Source organism: Molossus molossus, unplaced genomic scaffold (genome assembly GCF_014108415.1).
Source record: "Molossus molossus isolate mMolMol1 unplaced genomic scaffold, mMolMol1.p scaffold_m16_p_6, whole genome shotgun sequence".
NCBI classification, from domain to species: Eukaryota; Metazoa; Chordata; class Mammalia; order Chiroptera; family Molossidae; genus Molossus; species Molossus molossus.
In genome coordinates, this window is record NW_023425399.1 from 76,664,640 (window position 1) to 76,691,024 (window position 26,385).

The 26,385-nt window shown below is 43.6% G+C and overlaps 1 protein-coding gene across 1 annotated transcript in view; it reads left to right on the forward strand.

The window, feature by feature from the left end:
- The first annotated feature begins 465 nt into the window (after nt 1-465).
- Nucleotides 466-26,385, forward strand: part of TTC39C (tetratricopeptide repeat domain 39C) — a 105,200-nt gene continuing 79,280 nt past the window's right edge. Inside the window, exon 1 of the mRNA XM_036245668.1 lies at nt 466-737. Coding sequence (XP_036101561.1) covers nt 577-737 — 161 coding nt within the window. The 5' untranslated portion in view covers nt 466-576. The remainder of the gene's footprint in view (nt 738-26,385) is intronic.

Consider the following 26,385-nt stretch of genomic DNA (forward strand, 5'->3'; position numbering starts at 1 on the left):
CCAAAGTGCTGCTGGCCGGTCTCCAGCCACGCTCTCGCTGCGACTCAGACGGAGTTTCCCGTCCCCTTTCCAGACCCGCTGGTCCTCTCCAGCTTTCCCGCGACCCCGTGCTCAGGCCCTTTTGGAGGAAGGGCCTCGTGGGTGCCCGAACAGACTCGGCGCGTTGGCCCGGAGGGCTGGGCGAGGGGCGCGGGCCGGCGCACGCGGGCTGCAGGAAGCGGGGGCGACGGCCGCGTGGGTCCCGGCTCCGCAGGGTTGGAGGCACCCGGAAACGGATTCGGCTGCGGTGCCCGCGCGAGCCGGCGTCTCGGAGCGCGCGGGAGGCGCGGGCGGGCGGGCGGCCCGGCGGCTGCTGAGTAATCCCCCGCGGCGGCGGGAGGCGGCGGCCCGGACGCCCACGCTCCCTGCCGCGCTGCAGCGGGACCGGCTCCTCCCTCCCTCCCGCCTCGCCCCGCCCCGCCCCCGCCGCCCGGCTGCGCGGCGCTCTGGACAGGTAAAGCCGGACCCCGGGCGCGCGCGGGGCCGCACAGCTGCCACCCGACCTCGCCTCGGCCCTGCGTAGAGCCTCGCGCGCCCATGGCCGGCTCCGAGCAGCAGCGGCCGCGACGGCGGGACGAAGGAGACTCGGCCGCGGCGGCCGCGGAGCCCCTGCAGGACGCCGAGCTGGCACTGGCCGGCATCAACATGCTGCTCAACAACGGCTTTAGGGAGTCCGACCAGCTTTTCAAACAATACAGGTGACCGACGCGCCCTGCTCCTCCGCCCCGGCTCCGCGCCCCTGGGTTCCGTCTTACGAGCTTCGATCTGCGGCTGGCCCTCCGCCTCCCGTTGGTCACTAATCCCTGACCCCGGTCCCCATGTCGTCTCCCTCGGCCAGAGCTGCAGCCAGCTTCTGCGCCTTTGCCGTATCGCCCCATTCCACCCCCACTCGGTTGTCCTTTCTCTTCCCGGGACCCGCCACGCGACCTCCGCGCGCTCCCGCAGTGTCCCCTCACTTTATGCCGCGTCTCGCCCTCCTAGGGGGGCGCCCAGTGTTGATCGCTGCTCTGTCGCGGGTCGCCCTCCCTCCGCCGGAGCCCGCTGTCTTTGGGACCTGCGACCGGATGCGATTTGAGGCAGCACCGAGCCTTGGACTTGCAGTGTGGTGACTCCAGCTCGTGTGCTGCCCAAGCAGCCTTTGTGGCACGGAGCACACCAGCTGCAGGGTGCCTCTTTCTTGTGCCTCGCGTCACTTTGCATCATTGTGCATGCCAAACGCTTTTATTGTTTGCAAACAGATAATGTATAATTGCCTTGCCATGCAGGAATTAAAAAACTCAACCCAACTCTGCTCACTCACCTCTCTGCCTGTCTTCTAAAACTCAGCCTTCAAACGAGTTCCTAATGCCTTTCAAGCGAGCATATATTTGTTGTGGATTTCTCTAACTTAAAGGGAGAAGAAAATGGAGGGATTTTTAAATATATGTGGGAGTGGAAGGAAGAATATGTGCGTTGAGCTAATTATTTTTTATTCGTCTTTTAAAAAATGAAGGAAAGAACTGAAACCTGGTAGCTTTCTCGTGAGTGTGGGAGGAGCCTTCATTTTTATTGGGGACAAGAAGCATCTGCTTTCTTTAGGAAGCAAGTTTGTGATTTGCCCTTTGAATGTTGACAAGACTAAAGGATGTTGATTAGCTGCTTCTCTGTAACTGTTTAAGGGTCATATGCTTCACACTTTTGGAGCCGCTGGTTTGGTAGGAATGAGAGGAAAGATGTGCAGCTGTGATTGAGAGCCAGCCTGCAAGAAAATGAGAGAGGGTGAGAGACAGATGCCTGCAGATTTTCAGACCTCTTAGAAGGGTGGCTTCTGCCGGTTGAAGCTTCTGCAGTCGTAATGGCAAAGCAAATAGCTCACAACCGTAAACTTTTCGCTGAAGACATTTTGCTTTCAAATACGTTTTTTTCTTTAACTTGAAAAATTCTCAGCTTTACTCAGAACATTTTATTTTTAAAGCATACAGTCTGATTGCAAGTCAGAATTTTATCAAGGCTGTTTGTTCATGGAGAATAGATTTAAAGACACGTTTTCCACAGTCTATAGTTTTTTTAGTCCTCTGAGAATATATGTCATGAAGAAAAGAATAACATTTAAATATTTCATATACTGTGCTCTGACTTTTTTTTTTTTGACTACCAGTTTGTGTTGTATGAGAGAAGGCTGGAGAAAGTCTTAGTCAAGTTTACTCTCTCGTTGCTGATCAAGAAACGCTGTTTGCATGTCTCGATACTACTTGCTTTGTTACTTATTTTTAATGATCATTTTTTTCTGAACTGCTTTAGTATAGTACTTAATTATGACTCCCTGGTTCTTGTATACCGAAAGCATGAAATAACACCATTTTTGCTGTTATATTTTATTGAGACAGTTTTGTGTAGTGATAATAGAGGGCAGATTGTGAGTTATAGGAAAACTATTTTCTCAGTAGCAACAGAGATGCACCTTGAAAGGTGTTCTCTGTGGGTGAGTCTGTTGGTGAAGGAGGGGGAGGGTGTCCATGGAGGATTTACATTTTATAGATAGGAGCGAGCTATCTGCTTGTATTTTATTTTTCAGTTACAGTTGACATATTAGGTGTACAATATAGTGATTAGACATATTAGGTGTACGAAATAGTGATTAGACATTTATATACCTTATGAAGGGATCACCCTGATAAGCCTAGAACCCATCTGACACCATACATAGTTACTACAATATTATTGACTACATTCTCTATGCTGTACTTGTCTGCTTGTATTTTGAAATGAGAACTGAAAGATAAAGAAGGAAACAAAATATTGTATCTGTTCTCTGCCAAGTGCAGTGCTAGGCACATTTCCTTATATTCTCAGTATTCTAGTGGCAACTCTAGTGAGGTGTGTTTTGTCCATGGCAATTTTATAAAGGACTTAATGTTTCCATACTTATCATGGACCATAGGCACTGTGGTTCTAAATCAAGGGCTCTTTTCATTATACCATTCCGCCTGTCTCCCTAAATTGATTAGGTTTTGTAATTTGCCCTACAACTTTGTTTTTCAGCAACTATTTTTGCTACTTTTGTAGGGGCCCACTTGGGTTTCTCAGTTTGTTTCCTTGTGTAGAATGAGAGTAGCACAAATCATAGTGTGGTGGTTAGAATGAAAAGAAATAATCCATGGTAGCTGGCACAATGTAAGAACCCAGTAAACACTAGCCAGCTTTTGTACTTGATGCCTTCCCTACAATTATGTTTTCTCCTTGATGATATAGTTTGAGTAGAAGATAAAACATCCCCTGTGTCCCTGGCCAGTTTGGCTTAGTGGTTGGAGCATCGGCCTTCGGTCCAAAGAGACCCGAGTTCGGTTCCCGCTAAGAGCACATACCTCGGTTGCAGTTTGTCCCCGGCCCTGGTTGGGTTGTGCGGGTGGCAGGCACTCGATGCATCCCTTTCACGTCGATGTTTCTCTCTCTCTCTTCCTCCCACTCTATCTGAACAAAAAAATGGAAAAAAGTCCTCAGGTGAGGATAAAAAAATAAATAAATCCCGTGTGAAGGTTGCTTTGGTATTTAAACTTAGCCTCACATATTGCATTTGAAAGATTTAGATCCTGTTATGCATTAGAAACTTCTCTTCCTGGTCCAAAGTTGAAAGGCCTGCTGCAAAACTCAGCAGGGGCTTCATCAGAAGGGTTTGAGGAACACCTCTAGCTCAGTTGACTGACCAGAGAGCAATTGGTTATCTTCTTTCTTAGGATTGTTTTGTCAAAACCACCCTTCCCATACTAGTAAACCTTCCAGGATCTTATTGTTAAACTTTAAGAATAGAAATATTTTGTATCTAGAGTAACAAGAACATTTTTTTTTTTTTTTTTTTTTTTGGTACGTGCCCCTAGCGGGAACCGAACCCAGGACTCTCTGGTCCTCAGGCCGATGCTCCAACCACTGAGCCAAACTGGCCAGGGCACAAGAACATTTTTATTAAAAGAATTTTCTCATGCCACATTACTAGGATGATAAAGTTTCATCAACAGCTACCTGATAAGAAATGGTTACTTTATAGAAGCAGATTATCTTGAAGGCCATTCTGAATTAGTGGAAGGTCTGGATTGTGTAACTCAGACTTAGCACATATAGAAAGTAGAAATATATGCATTAGTAGAGGCTTTCTTTTGAGATATAAAATGTGCCATAGTTGGGATGTCAAAACATAGCCCTGACCGGTCACTTAGTGGTTGGAGCATTGGCCCAGGGACCAAGGGGTTGCAGGTTCAATTCCCAGTCAAGGGCACGTAACTGGGTTGCAGGCTTGATTCCAGCCCCGGTCGGGGACGTGTGGGAGGCAACCAATCCCTGTGTCTCTCTAACATTGATATCTCTCTCTCTCTCCTTTTCCCTCTCCCTCCCTTCCACTCTATCTTAAAAAAACAAACAAACATAGCTGCTACTTTCATTGTAACTATAGTAGTAATGCAATAGGTTGTTGCTGAACCACAGCATGCACTTGGCAATATGTTCCCAAAGGTTGGGACAGATTGGTGCTGCTTTGGGACCTTTCTGCTTTGGACCCAAGTTCATGATATTGATCACCTGAAACCAAATTCCTATTCCTGGTCTTGGTCTTGGAGCTTAGTGCTCTAATCCAACAGTGTTCACCCCTCCTCCTACACACACTGGCTGGCACTCCTGTCTGATGTTCCCATGTGTGACACACACTCAGACCTTTAGGTACTCAGGCCCAGTATAAGATAGGCTGTGGTTATGTGCACAGACAGGCACTTGATGTTTAGGTGTTGCAGTATGGGGAGGCTGGGAAACATATCCATGGCCTGTAACAGTGGAGAGAAGCAGCTTGCAGCCCAGCTGAGAATCATAATGGGGTGGGAGTGAGTGAGTCTCATTAGAAGGAGTTGGGAGGGATGGGGAAGGGGAGAAGTAGAATGTGAGCGGTGGTGAGGTGGAAATGAAACCTAGAAGAATAAACAATGGAAAAGCCACACGGAGACATGAAATGGCATCTGGAGCAGAGAGATGAGACTTGCAAGTTGATCAGTGGCTCATTATGCACTTGTTCTTTTCTCAGATCCAGGGCTTGGTCCATGTTTCCGTGAGTCAGTGCTGCTTTTCAGGGTTACTTTGCTGCTGGGTGTTTGGTGAATTCACTGTTTAAGATGACCATTGTCTCTCACAGTGTGGCCCTCACGTCCATAATTAGCTCTAGGCTCCTTGAGACCTCGGGATCCTAATATCACCCTCTTTCTCATTTTGGTTTGAAATATTACTGTATTTTTTAGTTGGGACTAGCAGTAGAGGTGACACATACTGGGCTATGAGGAAGAGGGGACGTTTGGAGCTCCTGGCCAGAATGATCTGTATAGTTCGTATTTCCTCAGGCTTGACATTTACTCTCCCTGCATCCCTGGAGGCCACCATCTCCACCTCCTGCTTTAACTCCTGGCATTCTTTCAACCTTAAAAAACCTATAGTTCTTAGCCCTGCCAACATTGCCAACAATTTCTGCCTATAGATATTAATAAAGTCATATTGGGTCATTGTCAGCTAAAACAAGCGTGTGATGGTTATAATGAATGTTCATTGAGAAATTGCATGAATATGATACAGAATTAGTACATTGTTGGCAGTTTCTTTCTCATTGTATTTTAAATGGTAAAAATGGCCAAAAAAAATGTATTAAAAGCCAGATAAATTCATGGTAAGTAATATATGTATATTTAAAATAAATATATGGACCCTAAATTGTTTAACACAGTTTACGGCACATACAACAAAGCCATATGACATGTGCCCTGATCTGTAAGCATGTTGACCATGGAGCCAGAGTTACCAGAGAACTGGCTCAGAACGACCCAGGGATTGCAAACTATGGCCCACAGGCAAAACCCAGCCTGCTGATTTTGTAAAGAAAGTTTTACTGGGACGCAGCCATACTCATTGGGTGGTATGTTTTCTGTGGCTGCTTGTGCAACACAACAGCAGGAATGAGTAGCTATGACAGAGACCATATGGGTTGCAAAGTCTAAAATATTTACTCTCTGAAAAAGTTTGTGGACTCCTGCTTCAGAGAGTTCTCCCTGGAAAAACTGAAAAGGCCTTTTTAGGTGTCTGAATCTCCTTCCTTGGGAGGACAGGAAAAGCTTGCAGGCAGCCCATGATTTCTCCATGATTTGGCCACTCTTGCTGCCAGAGTCTATGGCGAGCCCATAGATGCAGAAGTTCCAGGAAAGGAGAAGCAACGAGAAGCAGAAATGGTGTAAGGGAATTGGCAGGGGAGTCAGGAAACCATTTATTGCTTTCTTCCATTCTCTTTTCAATTTTGTAGTGTATTTGGAAAAAGGCTTTTTTCCCCCAACCATTGCACTGTCTGAAAAGGTCCCAATTAAGTGTTCATGAAAGATTCATTTGACTTCATTGGGATTCTTTTAAAAATGCAACTGTCATAGAATAGTGGGAGAGCTTATATAGGACATTATCAGAAAAAAAGTGAATACCTGTACTGAGGTGTGTGTGTGTGTGTGTGTGTGTGTGTGTAGAAACACAAAGATGTCAGCCTTAAAAGAATCTGTGTTGAGTCACCTATGCTGCATTAACAAGCACTTTGGTGAGAGCCCCATCTTTTCCTCCTCTAGTTGAGAGTTCTAAGTGAGATGGGATTTTGATGAGGATTAGAAAAAGGGGAGAGAATATTAAAGCGTGGAGTACTTTCTGTTCATTACACAAAACCACTTGTAGATCCCCAAACACTATTTCAGGGGTCTAGACCTTTTGCATAGACCGTTTTAGCTCCTAAAATACCATTTTTCACACCCAGTCTCCTTTGCCAGGGTAACCTTCCTATACTTAGCCTGCAACAGCAGTGGGAATTTGAGGAGTGGGCTAAAGAGAAGGAGTCCAGGGAGAGAGAGAGTATAAGATAAATACAGAAAGTAGATGAATGTGTCACAAAGATGAATTTCTCTATTTCAACACTTTGCCTAGCGCCAGCTCTCCCCCGAGGAAGGGGTTGGGGTTGGCTAGGGAGGAACTCGTCGTTTCCACCTCTTCCACCTCCTGCTCTGTTCCCTAAATTCATAGTTTGCTGTTCAACCGGCACAGATCCAATTTGGATCGCATCAGGTCTTTGTGGGCTAACCTGGGAATGGATCTAGTCACTACCTAAAGCCTTTTTGTTCCGGGGGCCGATTCATTCCAAGTTCTGAACAGTGACTTTGCATGCCTGCTTGTCCTTTTAAATTGAGGCATGAATGATGTATAGCATGATATTAGTGTCAGGTGCACAACATTGATTGAATATTTGTATATAGTGTGAAGCAGTCACAGTAAATCAATTAACATCCATCACCGCACACAGTTACGAAAGCACGTCTTTATTTATTTATTTTTTTATTTTTATTTATTTTTTTGTTACAGATATTTTACCTTTTTACCCCATTGGCACCCCCACCCCACCCCCCCTCCACCCTTTCCCCGGCTTAGTTGTCCATGTCCATTGGTCATGCATACATGCATATAAGTTCTGTGGTTTATCTCTTCCCACCCCCCCACCCCCTATCCCCTCTTCTGAGGGATGTCAGTCTGCGAAAGCACATCTTTATATGAAACTGTTCATACATTTGCTTTGTAAGAAGAGAAAGTACGACCACCCGACATTTTATTGGAAGACTGAGATAGGGGCTTTCTTTCGTGTGCAAAATGGTTGTTGGCCTGCCATCTCAGCCCTCACCCTAGCTCGGGTTGCTTTCCCCATCTCTTCCTTCTTGCTCAAGAATTTAAGAACAGAAGAAACATATAACAGGTAGTTGCTCCCGTCTTACAGGAAAACGGTCCGTTATTACAGAGGAAACCCCTAGAGAGCATCTGCCGTGTGTAGGACACAAAGGTGAGAATCGGGTCCCTCCTTCAAGGAGGTATTGCTTACTTCCATCTACGTCACAGAGAGTCACTTGAGCACTTAGTCTTGTCCAGAGCTGTACTATCTGTGAAGTCACTGGTTTTAGGTGACTTTTTTCCCTTAATGCACATCAAAATAAACACATAACGGTGCTTACTGTGTGCCAGGCTACACACCAGCATGCCCTGTACGTTAATCCTCCCAGAGCTTTGTGAGGGGGGCTCTGGTTATTTCCCCTTGTACAGGGGAGGTGGAGAAGCCCAGTGACATTGAATGACATGAGGTTTCACAGTAAATGGAAGGCTGGGTTTGAATCCAGGCTGCCCCGCTCCACAGTCTGTGTGTTTAACCACTGCTGTGACTTTTGTGGTAAGAGAAGTTTACATGTGTGCTAAGTTATTTTGGGGTGAGTTCCTCCAGCAGTATGCAAACCATACTCCTACACCCAGAGGCTACTCAACAAACCACCAGAGAGGTCCGTCCTCAGGGAATGTGACATCCCAAGTTTTAGATCCTTTGTGGTGGCTCCTGGTTTGTCCATGGTCCTGGTTTGGCATCGGATGTCCTGTGACCTCGCCCGTCTGCTTGCCCCCCTTCCACCTGTCTCTTCCCTTGTCTCTTTATCCCTAGTCATGCTGGAGTATTTTGCATCATCTCACTAGCTCTGACTTCTCATTTAAGGTGCAGCTCAGATTGCCATGAAAGGGGTGTGACCTCTCAGAACTCCTGCAGCACCCTGCTACCTCTTTTTCTTTTTTTTTAAAGGTTTCATCAGCTTTATTAGTCTTTTAGAGAGGGAAATATCAATGTGAAAGGGACACATCGAGTGGCTGCCACCCGCACGACCAACCAGGGCCGGGGACAAACTGCAACCGAGGTACATGCCCTTAGCGGGAACCGAACCTGGGTCTCTCCGGACCGCAGGCGGATGCTCTAACCACTGAGCAAAACCGGCCAGGGCCCCTGCTACCTCTTGATCCAGCACGGGTGATGTGTGGATGTGGTTTACAGGGCTACCTGTCTGCATGAGAGGGCTGAGAGAGTGGAGATGGGTAGACGTCCTCATCAGGTGTTCCTGGCTTCCTGAGCTTGCTGGAGTGATCTAGGGCCCAGGAGGTTACATAGGTATATCTACTCCCCTGTATATGCAGACAGCAAGTGCAGCCCGAATAGCTCTGAAAGCGTGTATTCCTCAGCACCCCCACACCACTCCATACTGAGTAGTGGGCATGTCTCTTGACCCAGTGTCTGTGCTCCAGAGTACCCCCCGGATTGACACTGTGCTGTCATAAGCAGGTAACAGAACTCCTGACTGGCTCATCAGCCTCTTCCCTTTGGTGCGTCCTGGCTGGCAGTGCTCAGTGTGGGTGATGGGGATAGAGCTGCTGCCGATCACGGGACTCCGGGCTACCCCTGGGTGCTAGTGGTGGGAAATGATCTTGAATTACTTGCCTCTCTGGCATGAGAAGGCAGAAACCTAGCCCCCGGACGCCAGAATTCCGGTCCTGAGTTTCAGGAAGAACTGGTCTCTGGAAGAACTGGGTGGCTGGGAGGGGAAGCTTTCTAGGGCAATGGCTCTTGACTCTGTCAGGTCCAGTGTCCTCTTTTTATAACAAATATTTTGTAATTCCTTCTCTAAGATCCTAAAATGAAATTGATAGATGAAATGACCTGCCCATACATACAATGTTGTAACATCAATAGATTGCTCAATACAATAGATTGTATTATAAAGAGGTACAAAATTCTTAGTAATAAATATATATATATATCAAAATGTCAGTACTCAGCACGCCTTCATCAGAAGATGAAGTAGTTAGTTGCTTGCACCTGTGTATTTTGACTCTCTTTGGATTTAATAGACAGTCAGAGCCATTCCATAGGAGAGGAATGAGAGAGCAGGGGCTTTTTATTTATTTTATTTTATTTTTTGTTAATCCTCACCTGAGGATATTTTTCGTTTTTTTGTTGTTGTTTGCTTGTTTGTTGTTTTTTTTTTTTGAGAGAGTGGAATGGTGGGAGGAGAGAGAGAAACAGAGCAACACTGATGTGAGAGAGACACATAGATTGGTTGCCTCCTGCATGACCCCAACTGTGGCTGGGGTATGTGCCCTTGACCGGGATCAAGACTCTTTAGTCTGAAGACCAGCTCTCTAACGGCTGAGCCAAACCAGCCAGGGTGAAAGTAGGTGCTTTTTAATTTTTATTTTATTTATTTATTCATTTTGTTTATCCTCATCCAAGGATATTTTTCCATTGATTTTAGCATGGGAGAGGGAGAGAGAGAGAGAAACATTGATGTGAGAGAGACTCATCGGTTGGCTGCTCCTGCATGACCCAGACCAGGAATTGAACCTGCAACCCAGGTGCACGTGCCCTTGTATGGGAATCGAACCCAGGACCCTTTTGTCTGTGGTATGATGCTCTAACTGCTGAGCCAAACCAGCCAGGGCAGCAGGTGCTTTTTAAAATAAAGTAATAGCCCACACTTATCTGCATGTGTTAAGAGAAAGCAGGGAAATAACCTGTGTTGAAGTGGGGATGATATGCCAAGGCTAAGCACTGAATGTTGAAGTGGAGAAACAAGAAAGCGTGACAGTTGTACAGTGAGCCAGACCGCCTGTGTCTGGGCAGTGTCAGAATAATGAACTCCCTGCATTAGACATGGGATGTGGACTGACAAAGTGTCTCAGTACACAGATCTCCCATCTTTAAATCTCTCCACAAACCAAGGACTTTGGAAACCACAGCTTTGAATGGATGTCTCAGATTAGAGGATTAATTGAAAAAAAAGTTTGCAGGGAAGTTGGGGTGGATGGGGGTGGTACGTGACCCTTGAGGACCACATCAGAGTAAGGTAGGTAGAAAAATAAGAATCAAATCCAAAATTCTTTATGCTATAAATTTTTATGATATAAATTTCGGTGTACTACAGATTCTTAATATTGGATGGCAAAAATTAAATTAGTTTATTGATGAAGATTATTGGTATTCAGTATTTCATGGATTTTTTTTAATCCTCACTGGAGGATATTCGTTGATTTTCAGATAGAGTAGGAGGGAGGGAGGAAGGGGGGGCAGGGGGGAGAGAGAGACAGAGACATCAATGTGAGAGAGAAAAATCAATTGGTTGCCTCCCACACGACTCCAACCAGGGCTGGGGATCTAATCAAAACCCAGGTACGTGCCCTTGACCGGAATTGAACCCACAACTCTGGTCTGTGGGCTGACGCTCTAATCGCTGAGCCAAACTGACTAGGGCTCATGGATTGTTTTTTATTTTTAAAGATTTTTTTTTTTAATTGATTTTAGAGAGAGAATGGGAGCGAGAAGGACACATCAGTGTGAGAGAGAGACATTGATCGGTTGCATCCCGCGCACACACACCCTGACCAGGGATTGAACCCACAACCTGGGTATGTACCCTGACCGGGAATCAGACCTGCCACCTTTTGGTGTGTGGGACAACACTCCAGCCAGCTGAGCCACACCTGCCAAGGGCTTCATGGATCTTCAGTAATTCATCTGGTTTTACGTAAATGTAAAGGAGCCTTCAGGACCCCTGTGAGATTTTGGCTACAGATGCAGGCTAGCGTAGCTGTGGTGTGTTGGTGACTCAAATGCCACAGGCAGCGTTGCTGTTGATGACAGGATTTTCTAAAACTGTCAACAAATCTTGATAGAGGGTATATTTCAGCAGTGGCAGAATTTTTGTGCTTCTGTATCAATGGAGGTAGGTTTTAGAACTGAATAATAGTATTTAGAACTAAATAGTGAATTTGTAGATGTTCAGAAGTTGTGCAGGACATAGGCCAGTGCACAGGACTGTCTCGCACCCTGCAGGATGCATCGTGTCCTTGGCCCATTCCACTGCTGTCACTGTGTCTACCCCAAAACAGCGCCTTCAGTTTCCAGAACGCCTCCATTGAGAAGCACTGAGTTTGCGGGCAGGGCATGAGGCTCAAGACAAAGTTTGGTCTCTGCAGCTGAAATCCGGGGGCTGCCGGGAACAGCATGGGGTGGGGGGCTTTCTGCTGGCAGGAAGGGAGAGGCTTTCCAGGCCGGCACAGCTGCTGCTGAAGGAGCGTAGTGGAGAAGGCGGTGCATCCATTACATCTGTCTCCACGGGTGCCAGGGCAGACCCTGGGGTAGGGTTCCTCCAGCGTTGGGCCCCACTGGTTACTGATCTCAAACACCAGCTTTTCTAGGTCATATGCACAGCTGCTTCTAGGGCCCAAAAAGCCCCAGGAAAGACTGTCAGCATGGGTTCTGTCCCTGTCCTGTGGATGGGGAACCCGTGGGACCCCTTCCCTTCTTCTGTCTCAGTGGGGAGCTTGCTTGCTGTTTTGCTAAGTAGGTTATTCATACACACACAAGGAGCTAAAACCTCAGGAATAAGGACACAGTTGCCCCCAAAGTTACATAGCCAAGGGAACCACAACAGTGATTCTCTAAAATGGGAGAAAATAGGGCAGAATGCTTCATGATGATTTTCTGTTCTGTTGTACCTAGAAGCAGCTTGTTGGGAATACCTCTCTCTCTCTCTCTCTCTCTCTCTCTCTCTCTCTCTCTCTCTCTCTCTCATAGGGTACCTCCATACACAGAAATACAGAGTTTTCTCTGGTCCTACCTTCAACCATGACATCCATTGCATCCCGTAATGTTACCCCAGCCTCTTCTTACATGCTTGAGTGCACCATCCTATTCTTTGCCGGGTGGGACTTTTCTAGGAAAACGTGAGTCTGAGCCTGATATCTATCTGGGTTCCTGTGGTTAATCAGCGCTATTTGCTGCTCTCCCCACGCTGGCCGCCTTACCGTCCAGATAGATCCTGTTGCTCTGGGACTGCCCTTTCTCGCCTCCTCTCTGCAGCAGCTCTCCTTTAGGTTTTGCTTCATGTAAATTATTCATTTTTAAGTGCTATCACTAGACTAACAGTTTTGAAATATTTTTATCTCTATTACAAGTAAACTTTTTTTTAATGATTTTTTTCTTTCTTGATTTTTAGAGAGCGAGGAAGGGAGAAGGAGAGAGAGTTAGAAACATTGATGAGAGAGAACATCGATTGGCCGCCTCGTGCATGCCCCCCACTGGGGATTGAGCCCACAACCTGGGCATGTGCCCCGACTGGGAATCAACCTGGAGACTCTGATCTGTGGGCCGATGTTCTAACCACTGAGCTAAACTGGCCAGGGCCACAAGTAAAATTTTTGGTGCTATTTTAACAGGACAGAAAATGAGGGGAATATGACATTTGTATCTGAAGCCAAGTTGAATTTACTAAGTGATGGAGATTTGGGTTTTGAGAAGCATTTGCACTAAACTAAAATGCACACTGCATGCCTCTTTGTAGGATTGTTCCCAGTATATAGTGAGTCACTGCCAAGGCCTCAAGTGCGTTCCCCCCTCATTGTGAACACTGAATTGCAGAATCTCAAGTTATGTATTGTCAGTTCATCTCTGGAGCAAGAAAACATGAAACCTTTGTGTCTTGTAAAACATGCTCACTCTCTTTATTCAGGTCTAAAATAAAGAAGCACGTTGAAGTCATCAGCTGCACCCCTGTCTGATCCATGGGGCTGCTTTTGTAGGTCTGCAGATGTGGGAGTAATTGGGATTCTCACTTTCCTCCACATTTCAGCAAGTTTGCCTCACTTTAGTTTCTCAGAAGAGAGTTTTGTTTGTACCTGGAATGCCATTTGCTTCAGTTATCACGCATGTGAATCCGAATGTTTTTTGGTTACTTGTGTATTGATGATTGATGAGACACTCATCACGTTGAATTATCAAAGTTACAATTTGAGCTAAAAATTATGCCTCTTGAATTAACACAGAAAAAAGGTGGGGAAGGACCATGGGAGAGATTAAGATGGCTTTCTAAAGTAGCTTAGCCAAGTGTCTGGTCCTGCTATGGTGGAGTCCTCAGGGAGTCTGTTCTGGAGAAATTGGCAAAGTAAAAATGGCAAGAAATGAGGACATGGTTTGGGTGTTTTTCTGTAGCCCTTGTGTGGCATCTCAGATCTGGCTTGATTTATGAGAGAGAGTAGTTGAGGCAACCTTGAAATTGTGAACTTTTCTCTTGATAGGAGAATATTGAGTTGTATCTCTAAATAAAACCTTAGCTAATTCTGTTCAAGTCTAAATTTTATAGTGAAGGAAGCTCATGACTAATGAAGTATAAACACAAATGAAATTTTCTTGACCTGTGCTCTACTAAAATCTAAAGGAAAATGCAGGTGCCTTGGTGAGAGAGAGACACACACTTCTGTATGAAATTCAGAGTCGTTTACTGAGAACTAGTTTAGTAAAATTTTACTAAGATGAGGTCTCTAGTTTCACTTTGAAATGCCTTTTAACTAAGTAATAGAGAAATCTCAAAATTTCTAAATGACTTTGTAAAATAAATTAGTGTTTGAGTTGCTTGTATAAACAGCTGAGTGTGTTTAATCTTCAAATAAAGTATTGTTGCAATTTACATAATAAAGGAACTTGTTGAGAATATCATGAAAACATGTCAATCCATTTTGTTAGTTCACAAAGAACCCTTGTCGAAGGATTGGTTGGAGAGGCTTTTTAGGTAGTTGGTAAAATGTGGTTTGGATGATCACTATAAGTCGTTGATTGGTGCTCCTCCACCTGCTATTGGCATTTATGGAGATGATGAGTCGATGATCTATTTGTATGACTTAAAATAGAGCAGGGACTAATGCAGATGAGCTAGGGAGATATTTGATACACAATAATGACAGAATTAGGAAAACTGTTAAAAATGACTTTCTTTAGCTTGAAGAGTTATTTTCCAAATATATCAGAAACTCTGAGCATCAGGCTTTAGCAATAAATGAATATGAATTAGCAAAACTAGAGAGGAATCGGAATAAAGTTTGAATACTACATTCTTGTAATTATATAGCGGTCTTGTTTTTTGCTTGAGTTACTGCACAGGCAAAGAATGACAGTGAGTGGTAACCAAGTGGGTAGTCAATGCTTACTCTTTTTTTGTTGTTGTTAATCCTCACCCAAGGATATTTTTCCATTGAATTTTAGAGAGAGTAAAAGGGAGGGAGAAGGAGAGAGAGAAACATCAATGTGTGAGAGGGACATCAATTGATTGCTTCCTGCACAACCCAGACCAGGGCGGGGATCGAACCCAAAGTCTACGCACATGCCCTTAACCGGAATCAAACCTGCGACCCCCCAGTCCATGGGTCAACTCTCTAACCACTGAGCCAAACCAGCCATGGCTCAGTGCTTACTCTTAATGCTTACTATGACATGTGCTTTTTTAAAATCCTCACCCAAGGTTATTTTTCCATTTATCATCAGATAGAGTGGGAGGGAGGGAGAGAGAGAAACATCAAAGTGAGAGACACACATCGACTGGCTGCCTCCTGCATAACCCAACCAGGACCAGGGACAAATGCAACCGTGGTATGTGCCCTTCATTGGATTTGAACCCGTGACTCGCTGGTCCTCGGGCCAGTGCTCTAACTGCTGAGCCAAACTGGCCAGGGCTGTCATGTGCATTTGATCTTTAATCCCAATTCTCTCCACAGTCCTGAAGGTAGGTATTATTTATTACCACTTTGCACATGAAAAAAAGGGAGGCTTACCTAACCCAATTTAAGAAAGGTTGTGGGTGGAGTATTTGGCTCCAGCCCTAGAATATATGCTATTTCCTCTGAATCCTCCAAAAGAACTCTGTTGCTTCACTGTTTGGTATTACCCAGCAATGTTGCACATCACTTGTTTAGCCTAATTCTCTCCAGCGCATCTGGTCTTCTTCCAGTGCTTCCAAGCTCAGTGGATGGCACCACTTGGAGCAAAGTTATATGCACCAGAAGTCTAGAAGGTCCTTTTGGCACCGCCTGCTTACCTTCTGTTACTGCTGGTTTTGCCTCCTGAGTATCTCCACTCACTTGTCTTCATCTCCAGCACCACCACCTAGTCAAAGCCACCTCTGACTTGGACAATTGCAGTAGCCCAGCTGCTTCCTCATATCCTTCGTCCTCCTCTAACCCCACCACAGTGGTCTTTTCAACATGAGAGTCTAATTATATAGCCTCACTGCTGAGAACCGTCCAAACCTCTGTGGTAGGCTGAAAAATGGTCCCGCATAATATATCCACAGCTCACTCTCCAGAACCTCTGAGCGGTACCTTTTATCAGCGAGTTTTGACCTTTTTCATCTCACAGCACACATAAGCTAATTACTAAAATTCTGTGGCACACCAAAAAATATATTTTTGGCTGACCTGACAAAAATTGGTATAATGTTGATTCATTCATTCTGCCTGGCTATTGTTGTGTTGGCTGTTGTCATTTAAAAAAATTTGACAATCAGAGAAAAGAGGTCAGTGCCCCTGATTAAATATTCAGGTATCGTATGTTTTAAAACTTCTTGCGGCACACCACTCTGTTACACAACAGTTGAAAATCACTGTTTTATATGGCCAAAAAAGAGTTTTTGCAAATGTGATTAAGTTAAAGATTTTAAGATGGGAAGATTATCTGGGTGGATACCCAATCCACTCAGATTAGATAGATGCAATTACACGTATCCTTACAAGAGGGAGGCAGAGGGAGATTTTACACCTGCAGAGGAGAAGACATTATGAAAAGGGAGCAGAGAATGAGAGTTGAGATGTTGGCCTTGAAGGTTGGAGTGATGGCAGCCACCAGAAGCTCAGTAGTCAGGGAGTAGATTTCCCCTTAGAGCCTCCAGAGGGAGCATGGCCCTGCCCACACCTTGATTTCAACCCAATGAAACTGCTTTCAGCCTCCGGAATTGGGAGGAAATACATTTTTATTGTTTAAAGCCACCAAGTGTGCGATGATTTATTTTAGCAGCCACAAGAAACCAAGACAGCCCCCACCCCCCTCTGGATCGGGGCCAGTGATCTCCGACAGGATCTCCGTGGTGTGACTTGGCCTTGCTTGGTTTGCCCCTTGACCATGGACTACTTTATTTTTTCTTATATTTGAAAATAATTTCATTGTGCTTCTTTTAGGCTGGGGCTGTACAAAGCCAAGTAAACTCATACTGTAAAATGGGCTCATAGCTTCTCTTTTCATGTGGTGGTCTGTATAAAAATGGAAAAGCAAAATAGATTTAAATTGACGACGATTTTGGTTTTAAATAAGCTTTAGAATCCATATTAACTTTCTTTTAAAATACCAACACTCGGCCCTGGCCGGTTTGGCTCGGCGGTTAGAGCGTCTGCCTGCGGTCCGGAGAGACCCGGGTTCGGTTCCCGCTAAGGGCATGTACCTCGGTTGCAGTTTGTCCCCGGCCCTGTTTGGTCGTGCGGGTGGCGGCCACTCGATGTGTCCCTTTCACATCGATGTTTCCCTCTCTCTTTCTTCCTCTCTCTCCCTCCCACTCTATCTGTGCAAAAAATGGAAAAATGTCCTCGGGTGAGGATAAAAAAACAAAACAAAACAAAAAATACCAACACACAGGCCAGTTATGTCTTTCAGGAGCCTTACTTTGCATTGCTGTGCTCTTCCCCTACCCTTTGACCTCCAGCCACCGGGGGACCTCTTTCAGATTCTTGAAGATTCTCTTAGAAACATGTTCCTTTTCTCTGGGCTTCTTACCTCAGTTTATAATTATACTCAGATAGCACTTGCTTCGTTTGGTTCTAATATGTATGGATTTCAGTTAGTGGAGTTTAGTTAAATAACCAGCCCCGCGATAACATAGTTCAAATTTCAGTTACCCGTGTGTATGAACTGTGAGTAACTGTATACACAAGCTGCTAATTCTTCAGCCCACAAATCACAACGAATATAACAGATGCACATCATGGTCAGTAACCAATCACATCACTTCTTTCGGAGCCTGCCTGTGATTGGTCACTGCACATCTTATGCATTTTCCACACAGACAGCAACACGTGTCCTTGTGTTGCCTCAAAGTGATAGACCCACATGACATTGTACAAAAATGGATAATTGAAAGAGGGAATTGGCCCACAAAGATGAAAGTGCAGAGGAGAAAAAGGGACACTGCTGGAAGTGGTATTTGAATCAACCATAAATGGAGTTATAGAAGGAATAGCTGACGAGGGAATGAATGTTGTCCCTGCCACCATATGAGAAATGACGTGTGCAGTCACGGGTGCCCAGTGAAGGCAAGCCTATTGACACAAAGGAGGAAAGTGGTTGTAAGAAAAAAGATGAATATGCTCTGGAGTTGATGATGTAGGCCAAAAAACTTCGCACTGAAGAAACTCTCAGATATTTTACGACAATGAAAGCACAGAAGCTAAAATGTTGGAAGCTGATTCAGACAGTTCATCGAGTCATGGCAAAAATGCTCTGCTTCAAAAACTGTGACAAGAAGAAGGCAAGCATTGTTCAAATATTCTTGTAAGTTGTTTTTTAACAAAGAAGTTAAATACTTTTTTTTTTTTTTTTTAAGGATTTTTATTAGTTTATTTGCGCCAAACTGACAACAGTTGCCAGGAGGCAAAACCTCAACAGATTGAGAAAATACTCCAGAACTAAAGAGCTTTAATGTTAATGTTTCTAATGTTTTAAATTATAGCCTACTAAGTAATATTAGTTTTAATAGTTTCTCATTTCTTCATATATTTATAACTAACAGTAAGTTTTTAATATTTTAAAATGACTTTTAGCCCTGGCCGGTTTGGCTCAGCGGTTAGAGCGTCGGCCTGTGGTCCGGAGCCACCCCGGTTCGGTTCCCGCTAAGGGCACATACCTCGGTTGCAGTTTGTCCCCGGTCCTGGTTGGGTCGTGTGGGTGGCAACCACTCGATGTGTCCCTTTCACGTCGATGTTTCTCTCTCTCTCCCTCCCACTGTATCTGAACAAAATATCAAAAAATGTCCTTGGGTGAGGATAAAATAAATAAATAAATAAAATGACTTTTAATTGTATAATTTACCATTTTAATTTTCTTTTAATCCTCACTTCAAGATATGTTTTTATTGATTTTTAGAGAGGAAGGGAGGGAGAGAGACAGACATCAATGTGAGAGAGAAACATCGATCGGTTGCCTCCCCGACTGGGGGGTGAACCCACAGCCTAGATATGTGCCCTGATCAGTAATTGAACTGCAGCCTGTTGGTGTACTAGACGATGCTGCAACCAGCTGAGCTGCGTGGACAGGGCATACTAACCATTTAAGTGTGCAACCATTGGCGTTAAGTACAATTACATTGTTGTGCAACTGTCACCACCATCCATCTCCAGAATGATTTTCATCTTGCAAACTAAAAACTCTGTACCTAGTAAACACTAACTGCCCATGTTCCATCCTGCCCCACCCTCACCCTGCCCCAGACTCTGGCAGCCATCTTTCTACTTCTTGTCTCCATGAGTTTGACAATGTTAGGTACCTCTCATATACGTGGAATCATATAGTATTTGTCTTTTTTGGACTGGCTCATTTCACTTAGTGTAATGGCTTTAAGGTTCATCCATGTTTGTGCTTGTGTCAGAATTTTCTTCCTTATACATAGTGATTCATGGTATGTATATACATTTTGTTTATCCATTCATCTGTTGATGGACATTTGGGTTGCTTTCACTTTAATTTTGAATAATACTCCTAGAATACGGGTATACAAGCATCTGTTGGAGTTTCCAATTTGTTCTTTTGAGTATATACCCAGAAATAGAATTGCTGGCTCATATAATTATATCTCTAATTTTTTGAAGAACCTACATACTACTACTGTTTTCCATAGTGGTTGCACCATTTTACATTCCCACCAACAGTGAACAAGATTTTCAATTTTTCCACAACCTCACCAACTCTTGTTCTTTTCTTTTTCCTTTATTGATTTTCAGAGAGAGAGGAAGGGAGAGGCAGAGTTAGAAATATTGATGAGAGAGAACGACTGGCTGCCTCCTGCATGCCCCCTACTGGGGAACTGGCCCACCATCTGGGCACATGCCCTGACCGGGAATCGAACCCATGACCTCTTGGTGCATGGGTTGACGATCAACCACTGAGCCACACTGGCCGGACTCTTTTTCCCTTTTTTTTTGTAGCTTTGATCTGTATTTCTCAAATGATTAGTGCTGTTGAGCATTTTTTCATGTGCTTGTGGGTCACTTGTGTATCTTCTTTGGAGAAATGTCTATTCAAGTTCTTTGCCCATGTTTTCGATCTTTTTGTTGTTGTTGTTGAGGTATAACAGTTCTGGATTTTAATCCTTATCAAGTATATGATTTGCAAATATTTTCTCTCATTCAGTGGGTTGCAGCTGTCTTTTCACTCTGTTGATATTTTCCTTTGATGCAGAAAAATGTTTAATTTTAATATAGTACAATTGATTTACTTTTTATGCTCCTTGAGATTAAAAAAATTTTTTTGTTGCCTGTGCTCTTGATTGATATCCAAGAAATCATTGCCAATTTAATAACATGAAGCTTTCTCCCTTTGTTTTCTTCTAAGAGTTTTATTAGAGTTTAGCTCTTATGCTCAGGTCCTTGACCCATTTTGAGTTAATCTTTGTATGTAGTGTAGGTAAGTGTTCAACTTTATTCTTTGGTGTGTGGATATCCAGTTTTTCCAGCACCATTTGTTGAAAAGACTATCTTTTTCTGATTGAATACTCTTTGCATCCTTGTTGAAAATCATTTGACCATATATGCAAAGGTTTATTTCTGGGTCCTCTGTTCTGTTCCATTCCATTCCAGTATCATTGAGCCAGTACCATAGTTTTGATTACTGCTGCTTGGTAGTAAGTTTTGAAACCAGGAAGTGTGAAACCTCCAACTTTGTTTCTCTTTTTTCAAGATTATTTTAGTTATTTGGGGCATATTGAGATTCCATATGAATTTTAAGATGGATTTTTCTATTCAAAAAACATTGTTGGAATTTTGATAGAGATTGAATTAACTCTGTAGATAGCTTTGGAAAATATTGACATCTTAACAATATTAAGTATTCTAATCCATGAACACAGGATGCCTTTTCATTACTTGGTGTTTTCTTTAATTTCTTCCAGCATTGTTTTGTAGCTTTCAGTATACCATGAGTTTTTGCCTCCTTGGTTAAGTTTATTCCTAAGTATTTTATTCTTTTTGATGCTTCATAAATGAAATTATTAATTTCCTTTTCAGAGTGTTCATTGTTAGTGTATAGACATGCAACTGATTTGTATGTGTTGATTTTCTATCTTGCAACTTTGCTGAAGTTTTTAGTTCTACATTTTTTTGTGGTATTTTTTTGATTTTCTACATAGAAGATCATGACATCTGTGAATAAAGATATTTTTACTTCTTTCTATTTTGGATGCCTTTTAGTACTGTTTGAAAAGAAGCAGTGAGAGTTGGCACCTTGTCTTCTTCCTGAACTTAGAGGAAAAGCTTTCGATCTTTTACCATTGAGTATGATGTTCACAGTGGGTTTAATGCTTTGATTAAAAACTTAAATGTCACAGGACAATTGTAATTTTCCCCATTTACTTTTAAGATCACTTTGCATGGTTTCAGCTTGCACAAACCTTTTTGAGGTCTTGCACTAACTACCATGTAAAGCAAACTTTGTCTGCACTTATTCCCTAACAAACCCCCCCCCCCCCACACACACACACACACTGGATGATGCTCCTTGAGATTAAGAACATTGTCTGATTTGCCTATGGTTACATCTCCAGCACCTAGCCTAACGTCTAGTATGTGGTAGGTGCTCAGTCAGTCAATGATGCATGAATGATCCTTGATTTTAAACTTGTGTTTTGCTGGTCCCACTGTATGTGCCTTGCTTCCTTTGTCCTTCGGATGTGTGGATGACTTGAGATTTGGGGTATTGGAAAGCAGTGTTGCAGAGTCTCAGATAAACTGTCTCACTAAGAGGATTAGCTAAGACTGTGATTTGATGTCTCACTTGTTTTAAGTCTTGCATATATTAGACATTCTCGTAGTATTTGTTGGTTATGGTAACATTTGGTATTATCCACTTGGCATTTAGATACAGTTGTCCCTCGCCACTTTGCACTTGGAGGTTCCAGGAAGCCGCAAATGTTGAAGCGCAAAGTGGCGAGGGACGACTGTCGAGGGACAACTGTATAGTAAATAAAGAATGCTACTTTGTAGAAACTCATTTATCGCGGTAGAATTTGGAACTAATTAACCGTGATAAATGAGGGCCAACTGTATTGTATATGATCCCTTTTGCAATACAAAATTCAGTACAGACGTATAGTGATAGTAAAGTGCAGTTGATGGCAAGGTTGCTGTTGTGAACGCAGAGTGCTTCGTGGAGCACATAAAGGGACTTTTGTATTGATATGTGGCTGTGGAAGGCAGGTACTGTGGATCAGGTCAAGAGAAAAGACATTTTACTTCTGCAATGTATGTTCATTCTTCCAGCAATGTACTGAGACTTCTCTGCAGGTTGGAGTCAGTAAAAAATATGAGAGAAAAGTGACACTTACCATACTATACATTCATGTTCTCTGAATAGTCAAATGCTTGTCTAGTGATGACATTTAGCTCCTACAATTTATCACCAAGTTCTATAGAAGGGTAATGTTTGCTTAAAATAAAAATCTTCATTATTTAAATACATCTAATGTTTATTAATTGCCTGCTCTGTTCAAATCACCATGGTAAGTGCTGAGAGGAGGTAAAAGTGAATTACACCCATTTTCTGTTCTGAAAGAGGTACCAGTCTGGTGAGGAAGATCCACAGAGCATCTAATTGAAGTGGAGTTACATCATGAGAATAGAAACAAGAACAGGTGTATTAGTTTGCTCAGGCTGCCGTAACCAAAGACCGTGGACTGGGTGGCTTAAACAACAGAAACCTACCTTCTCACAGTTCTAGAGGCTGGAGTGCTGAGGTCAGGGTGCCACCTGGTCAGATTCTGATCAGGGCTCCCTTGCTGGCTTGCAGATGGCCACCTTCTCCTGTCCTTGAATGGCCAAGTACAAGTGGAGAAAGAGACCTCCCTCTTTCTCTTCTTATTATAAAGTCACCAGTCCTGTCAGAATAGGACTCCACCCTCATGATTTCATTTAACCTTAATTATCTCCTAAAAGCCCTGTCTTCAAATACAGTCACATCTGAGGATTAGGACTTGAACATATGAAAATTGGGGGGAGGGAGGAGTGGAGGGCAAAATTCAGGCCACAGCAACAGGGACACCATACTTTTTGAGGACTTAATGTGCCAGGCATTTTGCTGTGTCTTCTCATTCAATCCTCCATATGACCCTGTGAGTAGGGACTACCATTTCCTCCCAATATTTCAGATGAGGAAACTGAAGTTCAGAATAGTTGAGTTGTGTTTCAAGCTCACTCATTTGGCAGTCAGAATCTGAATCTAGGGCCCTGAAATTAGGGGAGAGTCTGAGGAGGTGCCTTGAGAACGAGTAAGGAAGTAGCGTGGAGCGCTCCGGGTGGAGGATCGGCTTCTCGCTGGCATGGGTTGTGTTCAGGGACAAGCTGCTCCCTGGCTGCACAAAGCATTGATGGCAGTTAAAGCTGGTAAAGTAGGTGTGTCCGAGTTCTCTACAGAACCATGGGTTTTTAGCCTTGCCCCTTGGGCATTAGGGAGCCATTGGCAGTTTTTGAGCATAGTAGTGACTTAATATTTTTGTTTTAGAAAGCTAATTCTGGAGGCAATGCATACAGTAAATCAGGAGGTCAGAAAACGCGCCAGGTAGTAGTTATAGGCTACGTGGGGACTGCCAGGGCAGGTGTGAGACATGTGAAGGGTTTTAGGAGGTGGAAAAACAGGACTGTTTGGTTTTGATTTATATTTTGGTTGTTAGAGGAGGAATTGAGGGTGATCTGGGTCACTAGGTAGATGGTACTGCCATTCAGAGAGAGAAATACAGAAAGAGGAGGAACCCATTCAAAGGATTAAGTAATGTAACAATTTCTTTACCAATTTGTGATCAATTTGGAATATTACACCAAGTTGTTTTAACTCTCTTGGGAAGGAAATGTATATGGTATTGCATGTTGAAAAAGGATTAAAAGTAGCTAGTTGGGTATATCGTGGCCATATTGCCATGATTGGACCACTAGCGATTATTTAATTTGGGATTCTAAAAATGAAAGACCATGTAATAAACATTTGTTCTGACTTTTAATGTAGGCCCAAGGTCTTTTTCTTTGTGAGTTTGCTCACAAAGGATTTTCGAGTTGGCTTTTCTTGCCTAAACCACACGTATAATGTATTCCTGTGTTTTTCAATATCAGGGGCTTTAAAATGGAGCCAGAGACTGAAGTCATTTGCAAAGCAGTCTGGGTGGAAGCTCCTTGGTTTTAGGAGTATTGCACAGTTATCTCACGATCACTGATTGTAGTGGAACTTTTTAGTCATATGCCATCATCAATCTTTCTGAAGTGTTTAATTATTTTCATCTATATAATACTTTCTTCATGCCCTTATTTCATCTCTGTAATAAACAGTGAATTCTGTAATTGCAATAGTAGAGTCAATAGGCACACACATGTTTGGGAACAGTCACCAGGGACGCGGCACAGACAAGCCCATTGTCTTGAGTGTTCAGCAGGCGAGGAGCATCTATTTTTCTCCCTCTCGTGTTGGTTAATCTGGAGGTGTAGGTGAGTGGATATTGCTTAACTTTCGATGGGTGTGTATTTTGTGTGTGTATATAAGATAGAACAAGGACAATTGTAGACATTGTTTTGAAATGGTAGTACCGTATCTTTTTGAGCTACATTCTAAATTTCTAATTACGTATGCTTGGAGCATTTACAAAGAGGAAATGCAGATTGTAGGAAGCAGTGACAGTTTAAAATAAAACTGTTGTTAATGGAATTTCTCATCACATATAGTAATGAAATGGATTGAGTTTTCCCTGGCCGGTTTGGCTCAGCAGTTGGAGCATTGGCCCGCAGACCAAAGTGTCTTGGGTTCGATTCCAGTCAAGGGCATGTACCTCAGTTGCAGATCAATTCCCAGCCCTGGTTGGGATCATGTAGGAGGCAACCAATTGATGTGTCTCTCTCTCTCCCTCTCTTCCTCCACTGTATCTGAAAATCAGTGGGAAAATATCCTTGGGTAAGAATAAAAAAAAAAAGAAAAGAAAAGAAATAGATTGAGTTCAAGAAAAAAAGAGGGGACTGAAGGATGGTTGGATTACTAGAGAGATGAGTAGAAGGATTTCCTTTTGAGAGTCACATTTATGTCATTTCATCATTTATGACTTCTTTAGTTCCAATGCCATAATTTAAAATGAACATTGCTTCAAAATGAGCCCACCTACTTTCTAAAAATGCTGAAACCTCAGCCAGCTATAGTTTCTAAAACAGCCTCATGTGTATTACACTGTAACAGAAACTCGGTTATTTTCCTTCGATGACAGGGTTAGCATTGATTAGCTAGCGCAGGACGAGAATGCTGGTGGCCTTTGAGGACCCTTGGCTCTACCTTGCAGAGAGCTGGTGTCTGCTGGCGCTCTGGGGAAGCGCTGGGCAGTGGAGGAAGCACCCAGCCCCTGGCCCAGCGGAGTGCTAACAGCACGGAGAAGGCCCAGGAGTGCTATCTACCAGCTCAGAATAGACCAGGCTTATGTAAGATACAGGTTCTCCTCTGATATGCGATGTGGCTTGGTGGCCTTTTGTCTTTAGGTTAGGAATAGCTAGTAATCATAAAACACCTCAGTGACCTCTTCCTTTCTTCTGTGTCTGTAGTTTGCTTTAGTTAGTTTACTAGTGGAGAGATTGAAGCTTTTGATAATTTTTTTTTTTTTATCCTCACCTGAGGTCATTTTTCCATTTTTTGTTCAGATAGAGTGGGAGAGAGAGGAAGAGAGAGAGAGAGAAACATAGACGTGAAAGGGACACATCAAGTGGTTGCCACCTGCACTACCCATCCAGGGCTGGGGACAAACTACAACCGAGGCACGTGCCCCTAGTGGGAACCAAACCCAGGTCTCTCTGGACTGCAGGCTGACACTCTAACCGCTGAGCCAAACCGGCCAGGGCCAGGAGGTGTTTTTTAGAGAGAGAGAACATCATCGTGCAAAACATCATCAGGGTGTATGTCTAGATGTGGAACTGTTTGGTTGAAGGATCAGTGTTACTAATATATTGGCAAATCTCTCTTCCAGAGCTTTACAGGGGCTTATAGATCTTTATCTTTCCTCTGCTATGTAATATACACTGAATTAAACATGTAACAAGACTAATAAAAGCAGAAGAAATATATTCTGTATAGTGGTACAGTGTAAATATCTGGTGTGCCTAATGACATTAGGGCCTCAGGGACTTCCCAGTCAACCAGGTTAGCTAGTCATGTGTTGAGCGTGTATTGAGGCCTGTGGGCACTTCTCTGAGCAACTTGAGAGCAGGTACTATACCTCTCGTAAAAATTCCTATGTGCAGTGTCTGCAGAGTAGTATATCTCAGTGATAAAGTGAACGAAATTATATGGAGGAAATAAGGCAAGGTCTCTGTCCTCAAAAAATTTAGAATCTAGCTGGGGTTATATAATATACACATATGAAAGGTATACATTTA